Raw genomic sequence first — 27,211 nt, forward strand, 5'->3', positions numbered from 1 at the left:
GAGATCCGTCCTTGCTCTGCTGTAGACTCACATCATGAATTGGGGAAATGATTTCAGAGAACAGCAATGTTTGCCTGCCAAAACAGCTGTGAAATTTAATTTCAGTTTTTCCTGAGCTGAGCAAGCTTCTGGGGTGAAACAATAATATGGGTGATTTAAAATAGCTGACACTCAGCCAAATCCCTGAGCAACATGTCACTCTCCTCATTTCTAAGACGACTTTTACAACAAGATTAGATAACATTACAGCACTCAAAAGTTAAATCACAAGGAACAAGGTCCACCTCAGTTAATTAGTTTTCTGACAAAATAGCATCATTCACAAGCTAAACATGGAGTTTGCTATTATCATTCAAACTAATACTTCCCCGTAGGATTACATCTTCCATTTCTTCTAAAGGGTGATCTTTGATTCTGTACATTCTCCCCTTTCATGTAACGTAGTCAGGTTTTCAATCAAGATGCTAACAAAGCACAGATCATATTCATACTTCCTATCCTGATGCAGTAGCTTAATTTTGATCAACAGCTGAAGTCAAAGCAATGTGCTTAAAGCTAAGGACATGCTCATATACCTCCTTCAGCTGAGGCCCGACTGAAACGCATACCTTCCCAAAGCCCAACGAAAGACCAGTCCTGTCCTTTGAGAGGTTATGTCACTTTTCTTAAACAACCAACCAACCACCTCTCTTTGTAGCTTGGTATAAATATCCTTGTTTTAAAGCAATATGGCATTAATTACAGCATGAATAACTTCATTGAAACAATATAGCATTAATTAACAGACAGACCCCTCCCCAAAGCTGAGGCCTCAGAATATATTTGCTTTCCTTAAAGCTTTTCCTATCTGTTGGGCTCGGCAGTTTCAGTGGCAGAGATTACTTTCTCAGTGAAGCATAACACCCAGCTGCATGAAATTTCAGTCTCATAATCCTGTTAGTTTTCCCTTGTAAGGATCCACAGTGATTAGACCTTTGTATTTGTGCAACTCCTGAAATAGTATTCTTATTAAAAAAAAGAGAGAAGAATTGCCATTGCCAAGGTGAAACATCATTACTTTAAAGGCATTGCGGCATTTCACGGAAGCTATAAGCCATAACCAGTTGGCAACTGTTACTCAGCCCAGGGTCTTAGGCGGATTGCGGGCTCGTGTGTCAGTCCGAGACCTGCCACCAGCCCTTGGCTTTCGCCCAGGGGAGGCCACGGCTCTTCCGTTAACGGGAGATGGCGGAGCAAATTCCACAGAGGGACAGTTATCGCGAGCATAAAACTGAGATATTTCTTATCCTTGCCGTGGGTGCTGGTGGGCGGGAGAAGACTTCACTTGCTACACTAGAACTTCGGTGATCATGGAGCTGGTGAACGGTTAAATCTATTTTCATTGGGATGCGACAGGTTTTCAGAACCATCTTTTTTTCAAGGGGTAGGTAGGAGGAAGGATGGGAGGGGTTGATTTTTATTACTGGCGTTTTGCTCATTGACATTTCATTGAACTGACATTTCTAGCTGACCCTGCAATGAGCAGGGGGTTTGGACCAGATGATGTCCAGAGGTCCCTTCCCAACCCAGCTCCTCAGTGAGCTTGCAAACAGCTCTTCAGTGCCTGACACAGCAAAAAACCTGAACGATAGAAGAGGCTGACATAGAGAGGAAACATTCCAAAATTGTGAACCATATCAGTTAACCTGCTCAATTATTTTCATTTGTGAAAATATCCGTATTTTGACTTCTTGTTCTGAAGTGTTCTTGACAGAACGCCAACTCTCCTAAATGAGGTAACATTACACACAATCCAGTTCACACAAGAAGTGACTGGGGAAATAACTCGCATTACGAAGCGAAAGTGTACATCGAAAAAATCTGCCTTTATAAAGGAGAAAACATTTCTGTGCTCAAAAACAGATTTTCAGTCTTTGACTCACGTGCATGCACATAAATCCTCAAATTGTATATGAACCAGACAGGCTTACTACTACTCATCTATCTGTAAATACCATACATATTTATACACACCATGTGCCACATACTACATATATACCACTTCAGAAAAAAAAAACAAAACCCAAAACCAACAACACCACCACCACAACAGGACAGGACACCCATACAGAGAAGAACAAGTTGATCACAGATAGTTGCTGGATATGCACAGTCTTTAGTGAAAAGCTGCTGTCCAAGAAGCCTAGGAACCATGCATTTAATGCCAAATAAATAGAATAACTACATTAGAACTACTACCAAGTAGAACAACTACATAGGTGGCGATTTTTTATTTTTTTAAATCTGTTATTTACCATTAAACAATAGACTGAATGGATGAGCTTAATTGGATGAGTCATTAAAAAGAAAAAAAAGACATAAAATCTGATTAGATCGACAAAGTAGCCTGATCTAAAAATGACTATATCTGCTGCACACAGACTGTGCTATTCACTTCCCTGTTGTTTCTGGCAGACAGACTACATAAGCTTTCCACTCAATCTCCCCCCTCTTTTTTTCCCCCTAAGGGTATTAAATTTCTGTCAGAATCAGCCCATGATAATTGTGGTTTTGTTAAAATGGGAAATCCATGAAAGAGATTACGTGGGCTAGTCGCCTTAGACTAGTATACTGTATTTGTTATTAAGATTTCTGTTTTACAAAAAAAAAAAAAAAAAAAAAGGAAAAAAAATTGGCAAAGGCAACATGAGCTCTGTGGCTGGGCTGGAGAACACAAATATGTTTGGATTCCTAATCTCATCCTGCCACAGGCATTGCACATTCTTTAACAAGATTAACTGGAAGAACAGTGGCCTTGGAGGACTGCTAAAAATCAAAACTCATGCCCTGGTGGGCCAACCAATATGTTTGTTCAAGTTTCTACAGAATACATGGGTCATCAAATGGGACACTCCCAAAATGGTAACTCTCTTTGTGAGGGAAGAAAACACTGGAAAAGAATCAAGTCTGTATAATCAGTACTTTTCTTCATCGAGCTATTTTAGGAATCCCATTTTCACATTTCATGTTGATGATTATTATGAGAACGAGCACCGGTATGAAAACGGCATGAAGGGCAGGTCTTGTTCATCTGACTTTTATAGGGCAGAACCAGGAAGGATGTCACACTGTAGGTAAACTCCACTGAAGCGAAAATCATGCATTGCTCCGAAACTTTCATAAATAACAGGATGGAGTTAACTAATTGGGATTGATTTGATTCTTGCTCTAGAGGATTGCTGTCTGCAAGAATTACTAATATAATAATACAATGATAATAATGTTTATTCCTTTCTATGTCTCAAAATCCCAAACTTTTCTGGTCTCTTCTTCCTCTCCTCCCTCCCCGACTCCTCATGCTTTAGTGGGCCAACCAAATACGCAGGAGTACCAAGTTAGCAAGGGTGCTGCTCTGCCCCTCATACACTAACACCAAACTTCCTTTTTCACACCTCTTTACAAAGGTACCTCTCTTGCATTTCTAAGTCTTCCCATTTTACTGTTCATCATCACCTTTGCTCTCTTGCTATCCTCTATTTTTTGATATTCCTGAAACTTTATGCACTTCTGGTTTTAATACACATTAGTTGCACAAACACTCCTGCTTAGTTAGAGAGAGCAAAGACCACTGGACAAAATTAAAGAGGGGGGGGAAGCAAACAAAAAGCCCCACAGACCTACGTAACTCCTGGAAGTAATCAAAGCAGTCTTGACAATTATTAAATAACTATGTGTATTTGAACCTGTCGGCTCCACTCTGAGGTTGAAGTTCTGTTCAAATTAGTAAAGAATTTGGTCTAAGATTTTCCAATTTCAGGCTGTCTGAAGCAAAGACAACATTATAGTTTATAAGCTGCATGGTATCTGGCTGATCAGCAGCCACATGGCTTATGCAGCAAAATCAGCCCTGAGGAAATTCCAGCTGGTACAAAACCACCCAAGTACTTCAGCAACACAGAACTTCACTGACTGTCTTCAGGCTTTTTCTCCTCTTGCCATATCAGCTGCTCAGCAAATACTGCATCAGATTTCATGCTTGAGTCTCCTTCCTCAAACTGCTGCTCAGGCAGAGACAAATGAGGCTTGCAACCATTTGCAGCCCAAGCAGGAATTTGTGCTAAAAGCCTGGACTGCCCCTCTTCTAAGTCCCATCCTCCCCTCCAGCACAGCATGTAAAGACAAGCACAGACGAACTCACCCCCCAGGGGCTGTTCAGTACTGCTGCAGCTACCTAAAGCCCCTCAAAAAGCTTTAGGACGTTCATGCAGTCTTCACTTCCTTGAGAACCAAGTGTTCATACAGCAATTTAAGGTATCTTTCGGACTTCACAGGATTCAGAACTGAACAAAACTTATCTAAATTGAGGCAATACCATCATACCAATCATATAATCTCCATAGAGAGAGGATTAGTTTACCAGCTCAGATGGAAAGGTCCCACAGCAGATCCATGCCCCAGGAACACACGCAGAGCAGGACTTCAGTGTGGAGCAGCTACCAAATGGCTCAGAGGAACCAGCTGCAGTGCTGTGCTTGATTGAAAAACCCCTGATTACCCACCTGAAATACTGCTGGTAACGAGCAGGAGAAGGAAGGGGTTTTGTTTAACTAGAAAACAGGTTTTGTTCAGTGTCTTTCAGCAAATCCAGCTTTGCTGTGCTGCTGCTAGAATTTGTTATTTTAAGAGTTTTTGTGTTCCAGTATGTAATATTTAGGATGTGATCAAGAGCAAACAATTCAGTCGTAGTCACCTGATTAAGGCACATGTTAGCACACACACACTGAGGTTAGACCCTGTGTATTAACAGGGCACAGCAAACCCTCGCATGCCCAATGTAAACGCTGCAACTCCGAAATAGATCTAAGCGGTATATATAATCAGTGCTGCACACGTCCCCTTGCAAGGATTTGCTTCTGACAAGGAATGCTGTCAGATGCCATTATTCTCCTGGAAACAAAGAGAATTATAATAGAGGAGATCCTATGAAAAAGCCAGTACATAACTTACTCTTGCAGCTGATACAAGATGTTATTGTTGTCATGAAGCAGCTGCTGCAAGCTTTGAGAGCATGGATGTGTGTGTGTGCATATGTGCATGTAGCTCCTGGACAACTTCCAGATTTAGGGAAAATTTCCCCTATGCAAGTGTCAGCCTGCACGAAAACTTAGGAGCACAAAAGGCTTCAACTAACTGACTTGGAAGAGCAAGCAGAAAGCACTCATGCATGGAAACACTTAACTTTCCTTATGCGTTTAAGTATGACGTATCTTTATTTGGTGGGCATTGAAATAGGTCTGCTGGCTTCAACAAAATGATTTAAAGCAGCTGATGACCTGCCACCAAAAGATAAAAAAAAAAAAAAGTTCATACTAATGGCAATAATTAGTGCTTAAGTGTAGTAGATGTCTTTGAATGCGGATGGAAGTTCTTTGGCAGTGGTTTATATAACAGGGTCAAAAATTCACTACTTCACCATTGCTATTAATATTAGATAGTTAGCCCTGCTTAAGTTATGCTTGAAAAGCTAAGGAAAGGTAATTATTTAAAATAAACTGCAGGAATTTTACTGTATATTAATATCTTTTCCATAATTATGTTTCTCTGCTGGAAAATACTGAAAAACCTTACTGCTCGTTCCTGATACGACAATTGAATAGTTGATACATTTTTTTGGAGCGACCATCTTTGTTTTTACAGCACACCTATCTATAAACAGTATCTGCCCATCTGATGCTTTTTCAAGCTAAAAGAAACAAGAAATAAATCACAGCCTCTTAGAACACAAAATGACATAAAATGAAATATTTACATTAAAAGGCAAAACAACATAGCCACCAGTGCTGAAGTTCTAGGATTTTGAAAAGTCCAAAGTGAAATGATATGTTTATGTGTTTAATATAGCCTCAAGTTCAAGGCTGTTTTCAAGTGCTTTCATCTTCAATTGTACAACAGTAGCACTATTTGATCTGTGTTCTTGTCTACATAGCTGGTTCTTTCATTTCTCAGCCTACTTTCTACATTTCATTCCAATTATTTCCCCTGAAAAAGTATCAGAAGGCAACAGAATGCTGAATTCCAACTGAACTACAGATTAGTTTCTTTTTGATCTTAAGCTAAGTATTTTACCACTTTAGGATTAAATGAGATGATAAAGAATGGGCTATTCAGTGGAGCTATCAGAGATTACCAAGAGTTGCTAGTGCTGCAAATGAACATACTGGGTTTACTGTATTACCATCATGTCCTGAAAACATTTATTCAGAAGGCTGAGGGACTGCAAATCTTGCTGTATCGATGATGCCTCTCCTCAAAAGACTAATAGGAAAACTTGGCAAAACGTACACAGTAATTTGTGCAGGAAACACTCAGAATATCCAGCTACATTTGAGCATATCTTTTTTTCCCCTGGAGGGACACTGGAGTAAAAGCGTTAATGCATTCTGCCTTGTCTTCATTACGAAATGATTCAGACACATTAACTTGAATTAAAGTCTTAGTGTTAGCCTGAGTTAAAAACCAGTTGAAGTTCTGTGATAACCAGAATATACCTGGTTGTTGACATGAGTTAGCTAACTCAGGTTAAGAATACTGATACTGTTTGAGCTCTTAATCTAATCTACTCAGCAAGACATCATCAAGAGCCATGGATATGGACATGTAAGCTATGGAAATGCAACTTTTCAAGCTTTGGGTTATCTCTATGGATTTCCTAGTGGATCCTAACAAAACAGCATAAAATCCACCTGTTTAAAAGGGAAGCTTACAGTCCAGCATGACTTTTAGGTACATAGGGACAGTTCAAGCAGGAAAAAAAAAAATCTGATGCATGTGCACCAAAAAAAGCTACCTCAGAGAGAACATCAGTAATTGTATATGCATTTTGACTTTGTGTAAGAGAAAAAAGTATATTCATTTTGAAATAATTTTTTTGTGTGAAAATGTCCTACTTTGATAGAAAATGAATACGTAAAAATATCTGTATATGAGATGTTTCATTCTGAATCAAGTGAAATGTTTCAGCCCTCTATTATCCACTCACCAGGACTTCCAGTTATTCACATAGGTATGCTTCATTCTCCTTCATCAGTCAGTCTTTGATATCTCTGTCATTCATTTGGTATCAAATGCAAGAATTATCAGTGTCCACTAAGAACTCGCCTGAGAGCAAGAGAAGGAATTCGCTTAATGCACACGGTCACTTGAGCAGTTTTGTGAAGTGCTAACACTGTAGTTTAAGAAGTTACCTAGCTGCTGAAGGAGATGATTTCAGAAGCATGCATGCTGTGTATCTTGCAGTACAATGTCATGATAATGCAACCTCCTTACTACATCCATCAGACATTTTAGAAGCTTTTAGAAGCATCCAATGCTGCCTTTACAAACACTTAGAATGTGATTTTACTGACTCAGAAATAATACTAAGGCAATTCCCCACACATGTTTTGAACCATCAGAGCTTCTGCATTTCTTTCAGTCCAGCAGGCAAACTGCATGGAGAGCTGCTCTGTTGCTAAGGCAGAGCTGACAAAAAAAGAGCTTGGAAAGAGTGCTCTAGTCTTGAATTATACTTATCACCGAGTGTATAAAAATTGTATTGCCATCCCATACTTATTTCAGATTGTTTGAATAGTATCAACACACACAGCATACGTATTCAGAGCTCTTCCAAATTCACACAAGTTTTTCAGCACACAAGATTTCAGCAGTTAGTTCAGCCTGACTGCACAGAAGCCTTCAGAGTAAGACAAGCTCATAGACCAAACGTTCTGTATGTTACCTTGGCAAAGTGGTTTCATTCGGAGGCCTTACCTTTCTGGATCCGGTACTTGGAGCTGTCTAAAGTTACAACGTTCCTTTCCTGAAGGTTTATTAATCAGAATAGCTCTTGCTGAATGACACCTCAATTAACAAGAAAAGGCAGCAGGCCTGCAGTCAAGACGGCAGTCAGAGGAAAGGGGCCTTCTCCCTGAAGAGGTATCATCTTTGACATTGTGGATTATTTCGATAGCTTTTCCTCATCCGGGTGGCTGTCGGTGGAAAGAGAATAGGATTCTTTACTGTTTATGCTTTTATAAAGGAGCGCTGTTTGGTTACTTGGCTTATTTTTCCTGTGCTCTGTAAATGTATGCACAGAGAACGCTAGTTTGATAGACAGTTTTGAGGATCCAGCATAAAAACAGAAGGTGTGAAAGTGACCCTTAATAAAAGGAAGCTTTGAAAGGACGGGGCACGTGAGGCAGGTGACACAGTTATTTTGCTGTTGCAGTTCTACATCACTGCTAATAGTATTTTTACTTACTCCTTCCACATGATATGCTGTGTAAAAAACATTTTTAACTTAGTCATTTGGAGAAAGACTAGTTTAAAATGTGTTTGTTCTCTCACAAGTTAAGCATAGTTTAGTATGAAGCTAAGTACTAAAATCTGCACTGTTACATGAGGATGTATCATGAATGCATCAGCCCAAACCACTGAACTGAGCAAAAGTGGCTGAGGAAAAGATCTGAATTCAACTCTGCCGTACACAGTCCTCAATCTATTAAAATACTAGGTTTTTGTCTAACCCACCACAAAATCATCTAGTGCTACTTAGCTAGCGGCATGAATCTTACAATTAGCTCTTACTGTAGCACAGCTTAAATGTGAATATTCATGGCATTGAGAACTGCTCAAGCTTTCTGCTTACTGAAGTCTTTGGCACGTTAACTCTTCCCTCAGGGAGCAGACGCTTCTTTGGCACGTGCTACTTCTTCAGGTCTACTAGAGCCTGCGTAAAAGCTACCACTGAGCCTAGACTTTAGGAGCTGAGTCTTCAGAGGGAAAGAGAAAGATCCTAACCCCTGTAGGAAGAGGATGGTCAGGGCTTATATGAGAACCCCAAAGTGTTGAAGACCTCAAGATAATTAAATATTTCCCTCTACTGATTTAACTAATCAAGCAACATCTTCCTATCTTGGTCTCAGCTCAAACAGGTAGTGAGGGCTTTTGTCTTCCACCAGAGAAGCACACACCTCTTTCCAATTATGAACTGACCATTTCTCTCAAAGTCTTGTTCTTGGTATTTAATCACTATTCAACTTTTAAGCCTGGTTACAAATTTATTTTCATAAATTAAAATTAAAATCCTGTCAACATAACTGTCATCAGCAGCAATGCCATCAGCTCTTTTGGACTATGTTGCTGGAGAATTTAATCAAGTCAATGGCTCACATCAGACTTGGTATTAAGTTATTTTAGGAAAGAAAAGCAAAAAAACCCTAAAACCAAAAGAAGTTCTAACAGACTCCAGTTAAGCATTTACTCACCCTAAGCATAAGCTTTGTAATAGCAGTGGCACCAAGCAAGAAACAGTAACTGATGCCAAATCAGTAGCTAAGCTGTTTTCCAGTATTTTTCTCTCACCTCTAACAAATTCTGTGTAACTCACGCTCAGTTATTTCTTCATTATCTTAAAGCACCTAAGAAACAAACATTTCATCTATAAAAGTTCTTTGGCCTTCTGATTAATACAAGCAACTTACAGACTAGCATCATTTAAAGCATATTCACTATGTATATTAATGTGTTTATAAGTGTAACTACAACATCACAATTGTGATGGTCAGCATCATCACTTTAAGTAACTTTTTATGGACTTTATTGCGAAAAAAATTTCTGGCATATTTAGTAATGAATGAATAACTTTTACAAGTTATCAGCATCTTCAAATTAAGAGAAACAGTATTTCCCATAAAACAGTAATCCTTGCTAAGAGAGATGTGGCCTTATATATAATAGCTCTTTTCATGTGTTTATTTTTCTTTACCACAGAAAGAAAATCACTTTGTAACAGTAAAAAAAAGTTTTGGCTTTTATTATCAGAAGTTAATTACACTGTATTCAAGAACTTTTATTTCATAGTAGCAAGTTAACATACAATAATTCTTTTGATATAAGGGAAGTAGAACTGGAACAGTACTAGCCTCTTTTGAGAATTTCAGTAAATATGTATGTATCAAAAAAAGTTATTTAGAAAAATATCAGGAAATCTTACCTCCCCTCAAATTCTGGCATAAAACATTAGGGTCAGTGACATCAAGACAAAACTTCCACTATCTTCAGTGAGGACAAGATTCTGCATCAGGTTGAAACCATTTTAAAAGCCACCGTATACCTTTCCAGCATGAAACTTTGAAGGATATGAATTCAAAACCTAACGTCCATAGTTTAATTTGGATAGCTGCCTGATGACTTTTTTTCTGCATTATAAAACATATAAAAGCAAGCACAGCAAAGTCACTTGAAAAAGAGATAATATTAAGAGTCTCCAAGGCAGTTAAAATACATATACGAACCATTTCACAGAATTAATTTTTCTAATATTTATCCAATGAAGTCTTCTACAGTGTATTTCTACCATAAACCCTCTTTTGTCAAATGAGGTAATCTGCATTCTGCAAAATGACTGTGTTTCAATTGGTTTTGCAAACAGGCAAGACACTTTGCAGCTTTTTTTTTTTTTTTTTTGGACCTCATCCTCATGAAAAACCTGCTCGAGTATTTTTTGGATCTTCCTCTTGAGGATGAAATCCAAAAAAGAATCCATCCCAAACTTCTTGGGCAGAAGAGAATGCCAAGAACTGTGACTCTGGTAAAAACACAGCCCCAGTTCCAGGACAAAGCAATAAACAAATCCTGCCTCAGCACCATATACTTCAACCTTGGAACACGTGCAGGCTGGAACCAACAGCGATGACAGTGACGCAGGCAAGCAAGATAAACTCTGAACTGGAGGCTTTGTGACAATGAATTCAAAGTAGACAGCACTCAGTTCTCCAGGGGAGAGAGTCTTCATCACTGCTGTCTCCACAACAGAGGGAAGGTGTGGGCTTGCAGCAATCACCGACAGGGACACATACAGGCACTTAGTAAGGGATCTGGCTCTAAATCCATTAAAGCCAAAAGACTTTGGCGATAACAGGGTTAGACCCTGAGTAGGGAACAGAAATAGTATACAAATCCAGGAGAAAAATTTAATATGTAATTGTCAATATTGGAAAAAAGACATGATGAATAAAGCCCCTAGCTTCTTGAAAGGAAGCTAAATCTCTCCAAGCATCATCTTATGCAGTCATTATCCAGACAAGAGTTGCATTAAATTTTGACTGAATCAAGACTGAAGGATCCCCATTGTTGCATAAACTGGCACAGTTACAGCAGTCAGGTATCAACAAATGGCCCGATAATTGACTGCGAGATTAAAATCTAGTTTGTTACTTAGTTTCTGTAGCAAGGCAGCTGACAAAGAGTTTTGGAATTTCAGACATCTTGAATTTTCTCCTTGTTCTTTCTCCAATAACTTGAATTGACCTGATGGTTTTTATAATGCCTAGAGACTGACTTGTTTACTGAAACCTTCCTATTGAAATACTTTTATAATTGATCATAATTGCCATTTGCTCAGGCATTTCAAAATTACAGAGACAAACCCCAATTAGATCCAAGTACAGGAAAAAACATGGATTATATCTAACTATTGCCGTTACAATTATCTTTTTTGAAAACAATGTATTTAATGACCTAAGAAAGTTACGAAAGTATCTTTAAATTGCATTTGAATATATAAACTAAATATATTTAGTTCTAACACTGAGAAAATAAAATTCCAAGCACCATGAAGACAAAAACTTTGAGATGACTAATTCTAGCATAATTTAAGACTTTTTATCAAGAGTCTCTGGATGTAGCAATCAAGTGAACATTTCCCTACTTAAGTATTGCTCATAGTCACAGATCACTGAGAGCTTATCTCATTCTCTTTTCAGAGCAGTGAATGAGTGATTAGCCTAACACTCGCTGCTCCAATTTTTATTAAGTTTTATATTTTGGGACAACATTCAAAATCCTAGGCTTATTACAGTAAATGGCAAAATTCCTAGAAACGTCAATGGCATCAGGATTTTTAATGCAAAGAACACGGATTCGTCAGAGACACTGAAAGATACAACAGTCACTTAAGAAGGGTGGTTTGTGATATAATTTTTAAAAAGGATACACGGATAACTATGTACATGTTTTCAAACTTATTCAAGATGAAGGAAACTCACAGCTTAAAATTCATGTGACAGATGTAGGTAGCTGTTAAAACATTGTCAATATTTTAAATCACATGTGGTAAATACATATTTCACAAAGACTAAAATAAATAACAGACACTTTATTATCTAAGTAAGAATATTCCAAAGTGTGGCATTTCCTGACAATGCTTACAGAGAATCACCAAGTAAAAGAATGCAGAGGTCATACATGAACTTGTGAAACTCTGGTGGCTGCTAGTTTCCACTCAGTTTTCTCATGATTGGGCTGTCAGGTTCAGCATTAGTAAAAATACTTCCTACAAGCACGTGAGTACCCCAGATGTTATGACGAATAACTTTGCAGCAGCCAAGATCATCAATGCAGAATCCCAGGTGGCGGTAGCGTTCATCTGTTTCAAACAGAGTGTTGTTTGTATACGGTCCAAAAAACTACGTGGAAAAGAAGAGAAGTTTTCACATTTCCAAGAACATTTAGACTAAAGGCTAACAGCTTAGTAACAAAGCATTTTAGAATGTGTTTAAAACAATTAAACAATTTAAAACAGAGCATTTATGTTTCAAAAGCATCAGAATTATCTCTTTTTAAAACAAAAGCCCAGAAGTACTAGTTACATCTTTTGGAATAAGTATAGTTTTGTTCAGGAAAATTTAAGCAGAGGACCTCTGTTATATTGATAATGAAGTGAATAGCCCATACTTAAATATTCCCCATTATTGCTGACAGACAGCTGAAGGCATATCAGTGGGTTTGAATGTCTAATCAACTAAATATACAAAAAACCCTTAAGTAGTTTTGAAAAATTCTACTAGGCATTATGGATGGAACAGATGTTATGTAGCAAAATGAAAACACGCATGTTTTCAGTGAGTCCACCCCATAAAGAAAGATGTTTTGAAGAGTAGAGCATATGCAAATTGGAATCAGTTATTTCAGTTGCTTCACCTCAAAACAAGAGGAAGCTTAATACTGACACAAAAGTCTACTCCTGATGAACAGCTCATGGATAAGGATGTTACTACTGGATTGGAGCCCACAGAATCCTGTTTTTATTAATCCATAGCTATTCCTTATATGCATGGAATATTCAGGGAAGGTTTTAAGTACCACACACATCTTCAATTGCGTCCAGACTATAAACAATCCCTGTTAAAGCTGTGTCTTTGATGCCACAATAAATAATTGCCTTTCATAGTGATTTTAATAAAGTAACACCACTAAATTGAGCTCTACCATGATTACATTCAACTGTGATGAGGTTTTAAAGATTAGTTCTCTGACAAAAAAAAAAAAACATATGCATACATGCCTTGAGAGAAATTCTCTCAGTTCTCTTACAGAGATCTTACAGATTTTAAGACTATGTTGCATTTCACAGACGTCTTGGTAAAAAAAACCTTTCAGCTCCTGCAGAGAATTGGTTTAATCTGACAATGAGAGCTAACCTTGTTTAGGAGGAACAATATATTCCCTTTTTCTACATAAGAGATCTTACTGACTAGTGCAAAGAAATTTTAAAAATTTCTATCCCCACAAATAGATGTCAGGACTACCAAGTTATCTTTGGAGGTCACACTGGTGCAGTGAACAAGAGTTTTTTGGTATACAACTCCTACAGTTATCTGAAATTCAGCTTCATTGCTGAACAATGTTCTTCGAAGTGCCAACTGCAATGATACATGACACAGTATGGGACCTTGATCGGGGGCACTACTGTATCTCCTTAATTTTTGAGAGGAATCATGCTGTGGTAACAGCTTTTGGTCAATATGAAAAGTTGGATTTGACCCATATGAAAGAATACAGATACAACTGCCAGTTAGTACGTAACAGTGTCCACTGCATATTCCATGCAGCACAGTAACTTACTGCCAGTCCTGAGGACGGATCAATGAAGTCAGCCCAATAGCCTTCAGAACAAATTGCGTAACAGATTTCCTTGGCACCATTAATGAACTTAAAAAAAAAAGGAAGGAAGTTAAATGAAAATTTTGATAAGTATGTACACATCAGAAAGCATATAAAACATTCTGAAAAATGAACTAGCACACTTTTTTTTAGCCTCTACTAAAAATGGGAAATTCAACATACTTTAAATAAAAATACTAAGAGGACTAAAATCAATGGTATATATTGGGCTACTCAATGAGATTTAAAAATGCTTCTTGTGCCAGTCAGTAATGGATTAACAGTATGTACAAGGAGTAATGCAATTGCTTTGATTATTCAAGCAGACTGCAGCCATACCTGTTATCCTTTTTAAGAAGTCAACCATTACTTCAGGTATTTCCTCAGTATTATCTCCACAAGTTTACAGATCTAATCTAAACTCAATAAATTTGACGCTAAATGTGGCATTAAATATATTGGAAACAAAAAATACAGTTTTGCTATAAGCTCTTATCATGGCAAACAGGACAGTATCATGAAGTTGTTCTTACACTACGAGCGTCTAACTGCAAATGATTTTAAGAACATTTTAGTTTAGCATCATGATATCAAACAGTTCTGCAAGCATTTGACTTCAGTGATCTACATCAATTTTCATGTTATCATTTGACTGATGGCCAGGATGGATGATGATTTCAAACTCTCCCACTAGACAAAGTTGTAGGTCATGTTTCAGTTACACTGGAGGACACTGGCTGATGATGCCTAAAATACTTTTTTAAATTACCCAACACGCCAAAAAGTTTCCTGTTCTCTAATGCTTTATCTGAAACCTCTTTTCTCTGAAGAGACAGTTTATAGAATCTATATTTTTGTAGCAACTTCTTCACATTTGCTTAATACCACAGATTAGCTAAAGTTTTCACTCTTTGGCATTGAGTAGCAGTTATCTGTTTGTCAGATACAGAAGAAAAATCAACCACAAAATTCAGGTACATTTAAAGCTGTGACACACTGAGCAGACAAGACATTGTATTAATTCCAATGACAGTACTATGCTCTTGTATTCTGATATCACAACATGGGACAAAAAACTAGATGATCTATAGATTATAAAACACATTTTTCCACAAATAAATCGGCAAGAACAGGGGACCTCAGTTTTTTTTGCTTTCCATCACCTAGATCAGCAGGTTTCAACCCATGTCATGTGGACCAGCAAGGGTCCAGGGAAAACTGCTAAGGAAGTCTGCAAAGGTATGTGAGAAAAACAAATACAAAAATCTAGATGACATGATGTTCCTAAGACCATTCATGCATTCTGAGGAAAATACATCCAGGTGCAAAAATCTGAACAGCTGAATATACTGATTTGGAGTAAAGCACTCATGCAATTCACTTAGTTATTTCTGAACATAAAGGAAATTCCTTAGGCACTTAAAGATACACTGCTGTCTAACTTGAAAGTAAATAATTCATTTGTTTATTTTGAAGTATAAAAACTGCACTGTTCTCTAGAATTAGTGCCCTGAGCAGCTCATGGTTTTGAATTTATAGAAAGATTAGTTATTCAGCCTCAGTTCATTCATGGTCCAAACTAAAAAATTTACCCTTAACACTAACCTGTTCCTTCAGTGCTCTATTTTGATGTTCAATGGATCTGAAGATTACCTATGTTTCAACCTTAAGTTAAGTCACAAATGCAAGCAAGCCATGTGAAGACAGCTTTTAAGGTACACACTTCTATATCTTTTCATCTTTTTGATATTTTTGATCTTTTGATCCAGTGTTGTAACAAACCTGCACCAAGTCCTTAGAGTGATGTAAATAAACACCTGAGACTTACTGTAAACACTTAGGTCTGGCTGTAAATAACTCATTACTAGAGCACAAGCCTCTCACATTAAATTAGTTTTTCTAAGATTACTTCTAACCATCTATGAAGCAAATAAACAGTCCATTTTATTGTGAATTTGCTGTTAGTAACCTTTAGGCCAGGGGGTTACATCTAACATCCTAACACCCCTGCAGTTACTATATTAGAGTTGACAGGGAGGTGCACAAGGAAGAAAGATGCCAATTAACATATAATTAGACCAGATTACAATGCCAAAGACCAACAGACCATAAATAATTCAAAGAGAAGAACCCACTAAAATGAAGGGAATTTTAATTTGTTTGTAATCTTCACGTTGATCCTTCAGATTGCTTCTTTTTCTGCAGTAATCCTCACTTTGCCTTTACTTGTATTGACCATACTTGCAGTTTACTGGATTGAAAAGCATATTACCAGACTATTTTCAAGCATAAATTTGACTCTGACTACAGAGATTAAATTCCCACAGGGCAATTTTTACTAGTTTTAGAAAAAATGTAATAAAATTATGTAAAATTTTTATATTTTAAGAGGCTAAGAAAAAAAATGCCAGCAGCGGTAAGCAGCGACACCTGCTGGAGCAGATACTAAAAAGCCTGAAGAACGGGAAAGAAGGCTATTTCCAAAGAGACCTCTAGTGGACAAGAGCACTTCCAGAGCTCTGGAAGAAGATGAACGCGTAGTAAGTATCACTGCTATGCAGGCTAAAAGCCTTAACCAAATCAATTGGCAGAATGAAGAAAAACAGAGCAACCACTTCTTACAAGTAAGAATGCACACATTAACAGACATCGTAGTGGAATCTCAATTACATTACAGAAAAAACAGGGAGCAGTGAAATCTTACAAAACGCATTATTACTACAGCTGAAATAAGAGAAAATAGTTGCTGTTCCTTAAGAACTGCAACAGGATAACAATCGAGTATCTTTAAAAATTTACTGTACCATTTTAAAATCTTTCTGACATGTTCCTGACTCACTCTGCTATAAAGAATTCAATGGTTCTGTGAGACATTCCAAGTAGAATAATAAAAGTTCCAAAGATGGGAAAAAACATCTCCATTTTATCAGAAAGAGAACATAGGTATGGATTAGCTCAGAAATGCTCTTAAGAACACCACAGCAAATTAGTAACAGAACTTGAAATGGATCAAAGATATAAGCAGTTCACAGAAGTTTCATCTGCAAACAAAAATAAATTGACACTATTGACAGCTACTTACATTTTCTAACAGCATTTCTCTCTCATCCTCCACTTCTTGACTCCATACAGTCATATCATTTTTAGTTTTCTGGGTAACAGTCAATACTGTTAAACGACTGGCAGTCACTTCTGGAAACATTGACTCAAAGTCTAAAGAAAGTGAAACCAGCATTTTAATGGATTCGTTTTACATTTTCCTTGATATTTTTCTGCTTTAGACAAATTATTTGCCCTGCTTCAGAGCCTTCAATTTCATTTAGGTGTGTGTGTGAAATCTGGCAAATAGCATGCTGGCTTGGAGCACTGATGTTGCTTTTGTAAAAAGTAATGTACCTTGGTCAGGTCCTCTCAAAAGTCACTTATGGACTGGAAGATGACAAAAGCCCCCCTATTCTGCACATTTTAGATGTTCACAAACAAGTAGGTATCTTTCTTTGCAAAGATATACTATCAAGTACAGTAATATTTTAGTATTTCAAAATGAACAACAACAATTTTTGTGCACAGATGAGGAGACCCATACTTTCTGATTAAGCCATATTATTTATGCACACTTATTTTACATTAATGTTTTCAGCACAAATTTCTCAGATCTTCTTCAAAGAGAATGTTCCTAGGATGTGACAGCAGACCCAGAATATTGGTACTGTACTGCAGACACTACTTGTGACAGTGTTTCCCCTGGGGCAGAGAAGGCCCAAAACCAGAATTATCATGCTTCTATCTCTATATTGTCTTTTGGACTAAAAACACAAATGCATATGAAGCAGCAAAATTGCAATTAGGCTTTATTAGCATAAGGACCCTTGTTTTCAGTTTGGGAGGAAGCAACACTTTCCAGAACTGAAAGTCCAAGAGCTCTTTCTTGCTCTCTGAACAGTCTCTTCTCTTCAGCTCCTAAACTAAGATTTCAGCCAGATTTCAGGTTTTTTTGGAAATTAACAGTGAGACAAGATTTTATTCAATAAAGTCAGAAGTTTTTATCCCAATTTAATTTGAAGCATTCCCTTCTGGCACAAATTAAAGAAAGATACAATACCAACTCGTTCAATGGTTTTGTACTTTCAATCTGCTATTTTCCTAAGAAGCAGGGCAAAAGGCTGGATTTTCCTCAGAGTGGTCTTTGGATAGCAAGTCCCAGAATCTACTTGGTACCAAAGAAGCAGCCAAAAGTTACTTTCTCCCACTCTCTACAGATACGTTGATGTCAAATTTAAGTGACACTAAATTTTATAATAAATAGTGTATTGTCAACAGCAAAATATTTATATTTCACTTTACAATATATGTTTTCTTTTGAAAAATATTAACTCTTTTCTAGTACATATTCTGTGACATCAGTTATATCAGAGCCTTTACTTGTATGTTTTTACTTTTTAAAAAGTTTATTTTTTCCACTGTCAAAAAAGTGAAAATGTACCTTTTCGTAGCAGTTCGGGACAAGCTTGTACTGCACATTCTACCTTTGCATTTTCGAAGTAAGTTTCAGCATTATTTATTTGCTGTTTATGTGGAACATCAGTACCCTGAGAAAAATAAAATTGGTAACTTTCACATTTGTTAATACATAACAGGAATAACTTTGTACACCACATTTGACTGTCTACAGACAGACCCAAGCAGTTTCACAAAAGATGACTTGCACTAAGATTTAAAACTCACTTCTAAAATAGTAAAATTGGAACAGATATAGGTATAATCTATTACTTAAACCTATGTAGAAATGTCAAACTTCCTTATATTGCGTTGCAACTCTATTATCCTATAACCTTCATACAGAAATTTCTGAAAATATTTTTTTGAAATAATAGTTTAAGTATTCAACACCATAGCAATTGATAGATTTTGTACGTACACGCATTACCTGAGCCAGAACAGTTTCAGGAAGTTGCACAACGGTTCTAAGCACCGTATTTTCAGTATTTTCTACATTAGCTGTTGTAGCTTCAAAACCAGAACTTTTTCAATAATACCATTTTTGTTCTTTACAGTTTTTTTGCTCTAGAGTTTCTAAAAAACATATTGCGAGCACCTTACAAATAGAAAGTCTGCAGGTTAGATATATAGCATTTAAGCTTAAAATGCCCCTAGGAAGATAACAAAAGCTGTCGTCTTTGAGATAGCAACTGTTATGTAACACATGTAACACAGGGACAGAATCTCTAAAGGTAACTTTTCTAGCTCTAGTTATGTCAATTTAGAACGAATTTCAGTAAATTTCAAAGAGTGAAATTACAGCAATGAGTATTCAGTCCTACCTACTATTTGTACACTGTATTTGTGTAAAAAAAAAAGTTGCATGTTTTCTCTCATATTATAAGCCTTGTATACTCCCCTTCTTAATTATAGGATGCTTCTCTTATTAAGAATGGTACTTCACTGTGATTTCTCTTACTTTTCTCACCTGCTGCTCCTATTCTATCTGGCTAAACATACACTTACATAATATATAAGCAAACCAGGCATCTATTCATCAAGAGACTACAGCCACTTTCCATGGATCAAAACCACTTTTTTGTATTGATAGGCTGGTGAGTCCTTTTACCCTGCTCAGATAAAACCAATACATCAGTCTCAAGTATACAGAGGTCAGACAGGTCTGACATTGCTCTGACTGGTTCAAGGGCAGGTGCCTGAGCTTCAGCTGCCCCAGACTTTTCACTTGCCTGGTGCTGCAATGCCTAGGGGATTCTGCATTCAGCTGATCCCATCATCCAAATATGGATCCTTTCCTAAGGCAAGTAGTTGAGTATTCTCATTAGCTGTATCTTGTTCAGGGCTTCCTAACAGCAGTGGTGGGAAAATGAGCTGACTCTCGTTGGCTACATTTTGAACACCAGCAGAAAAACTTAGCACTGCTCTTGCCAGTTTCTCCCTTCCACTTGGAAGGGCAGCAGATGCACTGGGCATTTTATTATATAAGTAATCTTGCTGGAAAACAGACATGCATTAAGCACACCTGGTTTACATTAAATACACAAGAGACTAGAAAACTCTGTTGGGCTTTTAATGGAGGGTTAGGTTTGCAGAAGTTGTAATCTTATGGTGAACTTCCTAAATTCTGTTTTCATGATCTGAGCAAAGGAAAACATTATATGGCATTTTTACAAAGGAGATTTGTTAGTTAATTTCCAAAGTCCGAGCATGTCACAAATTCAGACTGGCTGGAAAGTCAAGTTAGCAGCTGGTGGCAATAAATGTTTCTTGAAACATTATGATTACGCAAGCTGAGCTAGCAATTATCAAGCTGACTATTGTTAATAAGGAATCTTACTCACTGCAAGTTTTGTCATTCCCAAAATGCAGTCTCAAACACTGCGCTTGAGCTACGCTGGTCTGTTTTGCATGTATTAATTCAACGGTTGTCAGAACTAAACAGTCAGATCTAAAGGTCATTGTCCAACCCACTTAAGAACAGATCCATTAAATGAAATATTTAGGTAAGAAACTATCAGTACTATTTGATAAAAGCTGGTAAGTGAGAGCTGGTCAACAGTAGGTTTTAAAACTGAAGTTTTCTTTTCACATATCCATATAAGCAAGTCACTATTAAAATGCTACTTCACTATGCTTAGATGTACAGTCAAAAAAAAAAAAAGAAAATTTTTTTTCCTCCTGAAAGAAAAAAAACCATCTCACTTAAAACACATCTTTCAAACCCATCTAGAACATCATCAATATCTCTTTTCAGGAGGAAGGGAGATCAATTATGTTTGTTTAGCCCAGACAAGAAATATCAGCTTTATATAGAAAATGACTGTTCTTACCTGAAATTCATTGATGTATTGTGCCATTACAAATTCATGCCTTTCACTTGGTGAAGGCTCTGCTAATACATCAGGCAGACTTTTATGAACTCGGATTTTCTTCTGAGAAGCTGTACCATTTAGGTGACAGTCAAAACCAATATTACCAGGCAACTGGAATCTCTGGTCCTGAGGGCCAAATGGACCCATTACTTCATCTGGCCATACAGTTCTTGGACCTGTAAAAGTCAAGGCCTTACATTAGTCAGTCAGACAGACACACAGAAAGTCTCTGCGCTCAAATAGAGATACTTATTTTTTATATGATTGTGACTAAAATAACCACAACATACAAGTAAAATTAAGGGTCCTGCCATAAAAAGCACACTTCAGAACCCTCAAATTTATACGGGATGCAAAGTTCTGACAGCACATGAATGCAAAGAAAATGAATTTGCTTTTTCTTACATAAATCAGGAGGTGTAGCAGCAACATGAGGCTCATCTGAGCCAGAGGAACCTGCTGTAGAAAAAGCCTTGGGATTTACAACTCTTTTGACTAAGGAATAAAACCCTGGTAGGTAGGTGACCAGTCTTGCTCTATTACAGAGCACCTGAGAAGGAAAAAAAAAAACAAAAACAAAAGCAAGTATTACATACTTTTATATATATATATATATATATAAAATAATAAAAATATATACATTTTACTAAGGAAGAGCCTTAAAAACACACACTGAAAGGCTCTTCACTTGAGAAAGAAAGCAGAAAAGTTTAAATAGCATCACTGAAACACCAAAGTCTAAACTAAGTTATGGATGGGGAAAAATAATGCACCCAGTATTATTTCCATGATTGTCATAATTCAATAAATCCATGAAGTTCATTATAAGAAATACTTAGAAATATTGCTAGGTCAATATACACTGATATGCAAGATCTGTAACCTAAAGACTAGCACAAATTTTAGCCCATACTCCCACTTCTCAGAATCACAAGTTTTAAAAAAAAAAGTAACATTACAGACACATCTTGTAGCTTTCATCTAGAAGCAAACATACATGTATCCACACCTATTTCTTTGCCAGCAAAGTAAACATACCAACAGCTCTGAACTATAGAGGGGATATACATATCAAAACAGGTGGGTATGGCAATTTCAGCTGCTCCATTTTGCACTTGAAATACTATAAATATTTATCATGTGCAAAACTTAATAAGTTAGTGCAAGCAGTGCTATTTAGATTTGCAAACTTGATATATTTACATATTTATAAATGAATATTGCTGCAAACAAATCAGTACCATGGGCAAACTGCCAACAAGCCACGGAACCTTTATGAATTCTACAGTCTTGAAATGCACCAGAAAATCTGCTTCACGCCACAGAATTGTGCTGTTAACAGAACTTTCAACTGCTAAGGATCATTCTTTCAGAAGCTGATTCAGCCATTCAGTAAATAGAAAATGATGCAATACTATCTTCCTGAGCGTGCAAATGCTCTCAACATTAGTGCTCCAAAGGGCTAGTAGGTTCTGATCATGAGGATTAATTCTGAAGCCCAATGATGATACCTTAAACAGTAATATAATTATTACTGATTGTTTTTCGCAAAAAAATACTCAGTTGATATAACTGAAAGTCCAATCTATTTTTTGTAATTCAGAAACAGGTTGGCAACTTCCATGATGCAGCTACATACACAAAATAGACAAAAATAACCTATCATACACTCAAAATGTAGAAAATGTAATTAAAAAATGAAAGGCTACCTAAATCTAGCCCAGAACTTTCAATACTATTGATTACAGTGTTGCAAAGCCACACACTGCTGCAAAATATAAATCCCACCTGCCATAACGTGTGCTTTTGCAAGACTCCATTTCCCAGGTGGGGGGGGGGGGGAATCCTTTGAGAAACTAACATGAAGGGTTTTTCTTAAATGCCATATTCTTGATCCTACACAAGTTTATGCACGTGGTTGCCATTAGATAGGTAAGAAACAAGGTTACTTAAAAAAAGTGAGAAAATGGTACTATTCAAATGCTTAAGGGTAAAGACTCTGACATATCAGAACCTAGGCCAGTAAGCATCAGCTACTTACATACCATCTGTGCACCAACACAGAATGTCTAATAAGTTATGCTAACATCGTGAAGACTCAAATACATATCCACACATTTGATTTACTGACTTATACCAAGTATTTAACAGTTGAGGCCTTAAGCTGCCTAGTCCTCAAACAACACTAGGTTTAAAAGGCTTTTGAAACAGTAAACACAATCTGCTGATCCCACTTTAATGTTTTTTCCTTACTACATAAAAGCGCTACTGAAACAAAGTTTAACATAGTCATTATACACAATAGACATAAAATGGATGTAAACTGAGTTATAGCTGACATATAAATACAAAATAAAAAAAATTTTTTTTATACTCGGGGTCACTTAACATGCAAATGTTAAAAGCTAAGTATAGAGTCTAACCGTGTTCATGTTGATAAAGCTCACTTCTGCAAATATTTACACACCTAACATTACATAAGTCAAAAATACTACTGAAAACAACAAGTTTTCCATGTCTGTGTGGCTAGATTAAATCAATAAAGCATGTTTTATTCTTCAGTCTGAATTACCCCGGGTTGACTACATGGTGGTAAGCTTTAATATTTCATCTTAACTAATGATATTAAAAAAATTAGATCCTATTTAATCCATAACTAGATCATCTATATTATACCCACAGAATTTGCCTTCTGGAATTGAAATGGAAAAAGGAAAGTGATCCTCTCCCAGATGTCTTACTTGCTGCTAAAAGTGTTTTTGGTATAACAGAGGTTTTTATGAACTATTCCCCCCATAAGCATTAAGATTCAAAAGCTGCACAACAGGAAAAAGAAGGAACATTGAGCAACACCCTCCCCCAACAGCGCAGTTTCGCCTTCTCACGGAGACGCGGCGCAGGGGCGGTTTTTCAGGCACCGCGGCTCCGCCGGCCGCCGCGGCGCCGAGCCCCGGGCATCGCCGTTACTCACGGTGGCCATGGCAGGCGGCGGGCTCCCTCTCGCTTAAACGCCCGGCTCCCCCTGGAAGAGAAGCGAGCGCACCGCTGAGGCACCGCCGCCCTCTCCCCGCCAGGGCCGGGCCCTCCCGCCCCCGTTCCCACGACGACGGCCTCACAGGGCACCGCGGCGATGCCCGCCCACCCGCCGCCGAAGCGGGCAGCACAGGGAGCGGAAGGGGAGACGTGACGGAGGGCCGGGAACGGGAGCGGACTGTGGCCTCTCCCGAGGAAGAGCCCGGGGCGGCGCGGCGCAGCCCCTACCTGTCTCAGCTCTTCCTGCAAAATGGCGGCGACAGCCGTCCCGCCCCGCATCCGTGCGGGAGGTGTCCCGCCCGCTCCTAGGCCTAAGCAGTCGATGCACTGACACCTCGATTAGCGGGGCCAGGCAGCAGACAGAGACAATCCATCGCCGCCAGCCGGCGATTGATTGCTTGGGGCTGAGAGCGAGGGCGGAGGGCAGGGGAGCGCCTCTGCCGAGGGGGCGGGGCGGCGGCGGCGGGGGGCCGCGACCGTTAAAGCTGTTGGAGGCGGCCGCGCGCGGGAGAGGCGCCTCAGAGTGGGCTGGTGGGGGTGTCTGGCAGGAGGTGCCGCGCTGCCAGTAAATGTACTTGTCGCCTCAGAGATCATTAATTTGGTAGTAATATTGGCGTAACTGAGCTAGGGAACGCCCTTTTGTGTCAGTAGTAAGAGAAGGTTGCTGCTCTTAGGCGCCTTCTCTGGTGTTGATGTTCTCATGTGCCCCAGAATCTTTGAAACTCAGTCCCTCAAGTTTTTTAGGGAAGGTCTGTTCTCTAGTTAGTTGCCTGTTTATACTTTTTAAAATAAAGCTGAGTTTTGAGTCAAAGCTATATTGTCTTCTTTCAAGTTTGTCATTATTCTAATGGTGACTGTCACAAATTTAATAAATTCCACTTCAGTCGTACATGAATTCTCCAGGCCTCATATGCATTGTTTTACTAGTTTAAGTTAGTAAATACAAGTAGCTTCATCTGTTACTGTGAGAGCCTAGTTTGTCTGAACCTTTTTTCTGGAAATCTTGTTTCCCAGCTCAGGTCTGATGGTAAACAGGCCTTCTGTGTCAGATGGGGACTCCCGCAGTGCACTCTGCACACCTAAATGTGCTTGCTCCAAGAAAGGAGGCTTCCCTTCCCTCTTTAAGATGGTAAGTCTCTCTTTTTTGTAACTGTTATGCAGATAGGAATGATAAAATACCTCAATGCAATTCCTGTTGTTATAGTTAAAGGACACTTATGTTTCAGTCACAGCTTATTTTCTTGGCAGAGCTAAGGGTGCTCACTACTACAAACTACAGAGTTTGCTGTTGGAGTTACTTGGGATTTGGGTACAAAAGCATTAACGTACGTTTATCCGTGTTTATTATTGAGTGGTGCAGTACTCTTTAGAAGCACCAGATGTCAGTAACTTAACACGAAATGTGAGTTTGTGTGTGTGTACAAATACACACACATACATAAACCAAAACCCTTAGTTATGGCATTTCTAGGATTCAGAAATAGAACGAAGAAGAAAATGAATAAAAGTAGGCATTATTGTTGAAGAGAATAAAGGAGGAGATTTTCAGAGACCCAGAAGGCCGCTGGATGCGGAGCTTTCCTTGAAAGTCAATGAGAACTAGGAGTATAAATGCTATTTCTGCTAATGAAAATAGTCCTCAAAGTGTGGTATGTAATTTCTTCAAGTAACTGCTTTACAGAATAGAACAAAACCATTGTTCGGTGGACCAAAGGCTTTCTTCTTTCACTTTGGTAATCTGCCTTTCCTCCCTGATTCTGCTTATTGGAGTCTGGAGTGAGCTTGGCTTGGAAAGCAAACTTTTAAAATCAGCTTTTCCATTCTGAGCTAGATTTGTACTGAGGTAATTCCATGGGCTGTGTTTTTAAAGTTTTGTTAATTTATTTACTTGCTGCTAAATAAAATTATTTACCTGCAGAAGTTATTAATGCAAATGCATACGTACATGTTTAACACATTTGTCCCGGTGTTCTGACTGAGCGGCTTGGCACTACAAGTCCACTGGAAGCCCTGCTACAGGAGGAGTTGCTCTGCAGCGCCCCATGACAAAGAGAAGGAGCGGTGGTTTTAATCCCTGGTACTCACAGTCTGCGTTGAAGGTGCTCTGAGCTGTGTTTATGGGTGGGTCCTCTTTGCCCCAAGAAAAAGGGGAGCTACAATGATAGTTTATGATTACTATTGACTATGTATATATTCTACTGATCTCCTATCTACAGAATATATATCAAATATATATTCTATGTCAGTCAGGCTCAATTAGAATACAGATTCCAATGCTCCATCCGTGTGCACTTTTTTCAAAGAATTCTACTGCTGTTCCTTTAATATTGCCAAAATCTTTCATATCTTCAGTTTCATAATCTCTCTTCAGATTTCCATCCTTTTTTTTAATCTGCCGCCTGGAATATGGCGCATTTGTCCTCTTTGGCATCAAGTGTATTTCTAATAAGGATCTTTTTAGCGCCTTCTTTTTCATCTTTGTATTTGCTTTTTCCACATCCCGTTCAAGCACTTTGCCTTCTCTGTCATGCCATATGTGCCAACTCCATGACTTCTCATGTGCTACGTCTTTCCCGTCTTTCTAATAAAGCTATCAAATTTCTAATTTGAGAGAGCTTTTTTTGGCCTGTCCTGATTCTGAAATATCCTTTCACAGGCACTGTACTGAACAACCTCATTATCTTTGTCTTCAAGTTTACTCTTTTTTTGTTTGCCTAGCATAGGTAAACCTTCTCATAATCTATCATTCAGCTTGTTTTACAATACCAGTCTACTTGGCAGCAATGGAAAGGGGAAGGAAGAAATCTTTGTAGGTGGCTAAAGACTCAGTATTTTGTTCTCAGGTAGCTTTTTCTGCCTTTTTTCAATACTGTGATTTAATTTAGATTATGAGGTCTTTGAGGCAAAAACCTCCCTACTTGTATATGTTAAAAGTGCTGTGCATACTAATGAAACTGCCTAACGCTGAATTAAAATTGCCAAAGGAGAGGTGCCCCAAACTAAATCTTCTTTAAAGCTAGTATAAAGAGCTGTATTGATGTTTCCTTCTGCGGTAGAGGGGAAAAATACATGGACCGTATTAGAATACTAGGATTAAGATACTTCTTTCTTGTTATTTTTTGCTATTTCCTTGCTGTCCGTTCAGAGCAGTGATGCTGGTTAAGGAAAGGCAACTTTAATCTCCTGCCTTCAAAATAAAAGATTGGTTATTCAGATTCCTCAGTGAATGTGCATATGGCCTTCAATTTACTTCAGTTATAAAACAGATATTTCTGGACAATTTTTTTGCTTTGCTGCTGGGTTGTTAGCATAAACCAATTCTAAAGGTTTAAATTCATAATTCA

At 38.0% G+C, this 27,211-nt stretch overlaps 1 protein-coding gene and 1 long non-coding RNA gene across 12 annotated transcripts in view; one reads left to right on the forward strand and one right to left on the reverse strand.

The window, feature by feature from the left end:
• Positions 1 to 10,467: 10,467 nt before the first annotated feature.
• On the reverse strand, positions 10,468 to 24,137 carry MMADHC (metabolism of cobalamin associated D). Of its 2 annotated transcripts, XM_026088959.1 has the most exons (8): positions 24,096 to 24,137; positions 23,806 to 23,856; positions 21,240 to 21,384; positions 20,793 to 21,010; positions 18,446 to 18,551; positions 17,045 to 17,175; positions 13,924 to 14,010; positions 10,468 to 12,485 (listed from the first exon to the last, which is right to left on the reverse strand). In XM_026088959.1, exons 2-8 carry the CDS (start codon positions 23,812 to 23,814, stop codon positions 12,291 to 12,293), a joined length of 891 nt encoding a protein of 296 aa, XP_025944744.1. In that variant the 5' UTR covers positions 23,815 to 23,856; positions 24,096 to 24,137; the 3' UTR covers positions 10,468 to 12,290. The 2 variants fall into 2 exon arrangements, with proteins under 2 accessions (XP_025944744.1, XP_025944745.1); XM_026088960.1 differs by lacking the exons at positions 23,806 to 23,856; positions 24,096 to 24,137 and adding an exon at positions 22,076 to 22,604.
• A 204-nt stretch (positions 24,138 to 24,341) lies between these two features.
• The window catches only part of LOC112977098, a 97,775-nt gene continuing 94,905 nt past the window's right edge, over positions 24,342 to 27,211 (forward strand). For all 10 annotated transcript variants that reach the window (XR_003257321.1, XR_003257322.1, XR_003257323.1 and 7 more), the window contains exons 1-2: positions 24,342 to 24,438; positions 24,882 to 24,996. This is a non-coding gene — a long non-coding RNA (uncharacterized LOC112977098). The remainder of the gene's footprint in view (positions 24,439 to 24,881; positions 24,997 to 27,211) is intronic.

Source organism: Apteryx rowi, unplaced genomic scaffold (genome assembly GCF_003343035.1).
Source record: "Apteryx rowi isolate R43461 unplaced genomic scaffold, aptRow1 scaffold_8, whole genome shotgun sequence".
Taxonomy (NCBI): domain Eukaryota; kingdom Metazoa; phylum Chordata; class Aves; order Apterygiformes; family Apterygidae; genus Apteryx; species Apteryx rowi.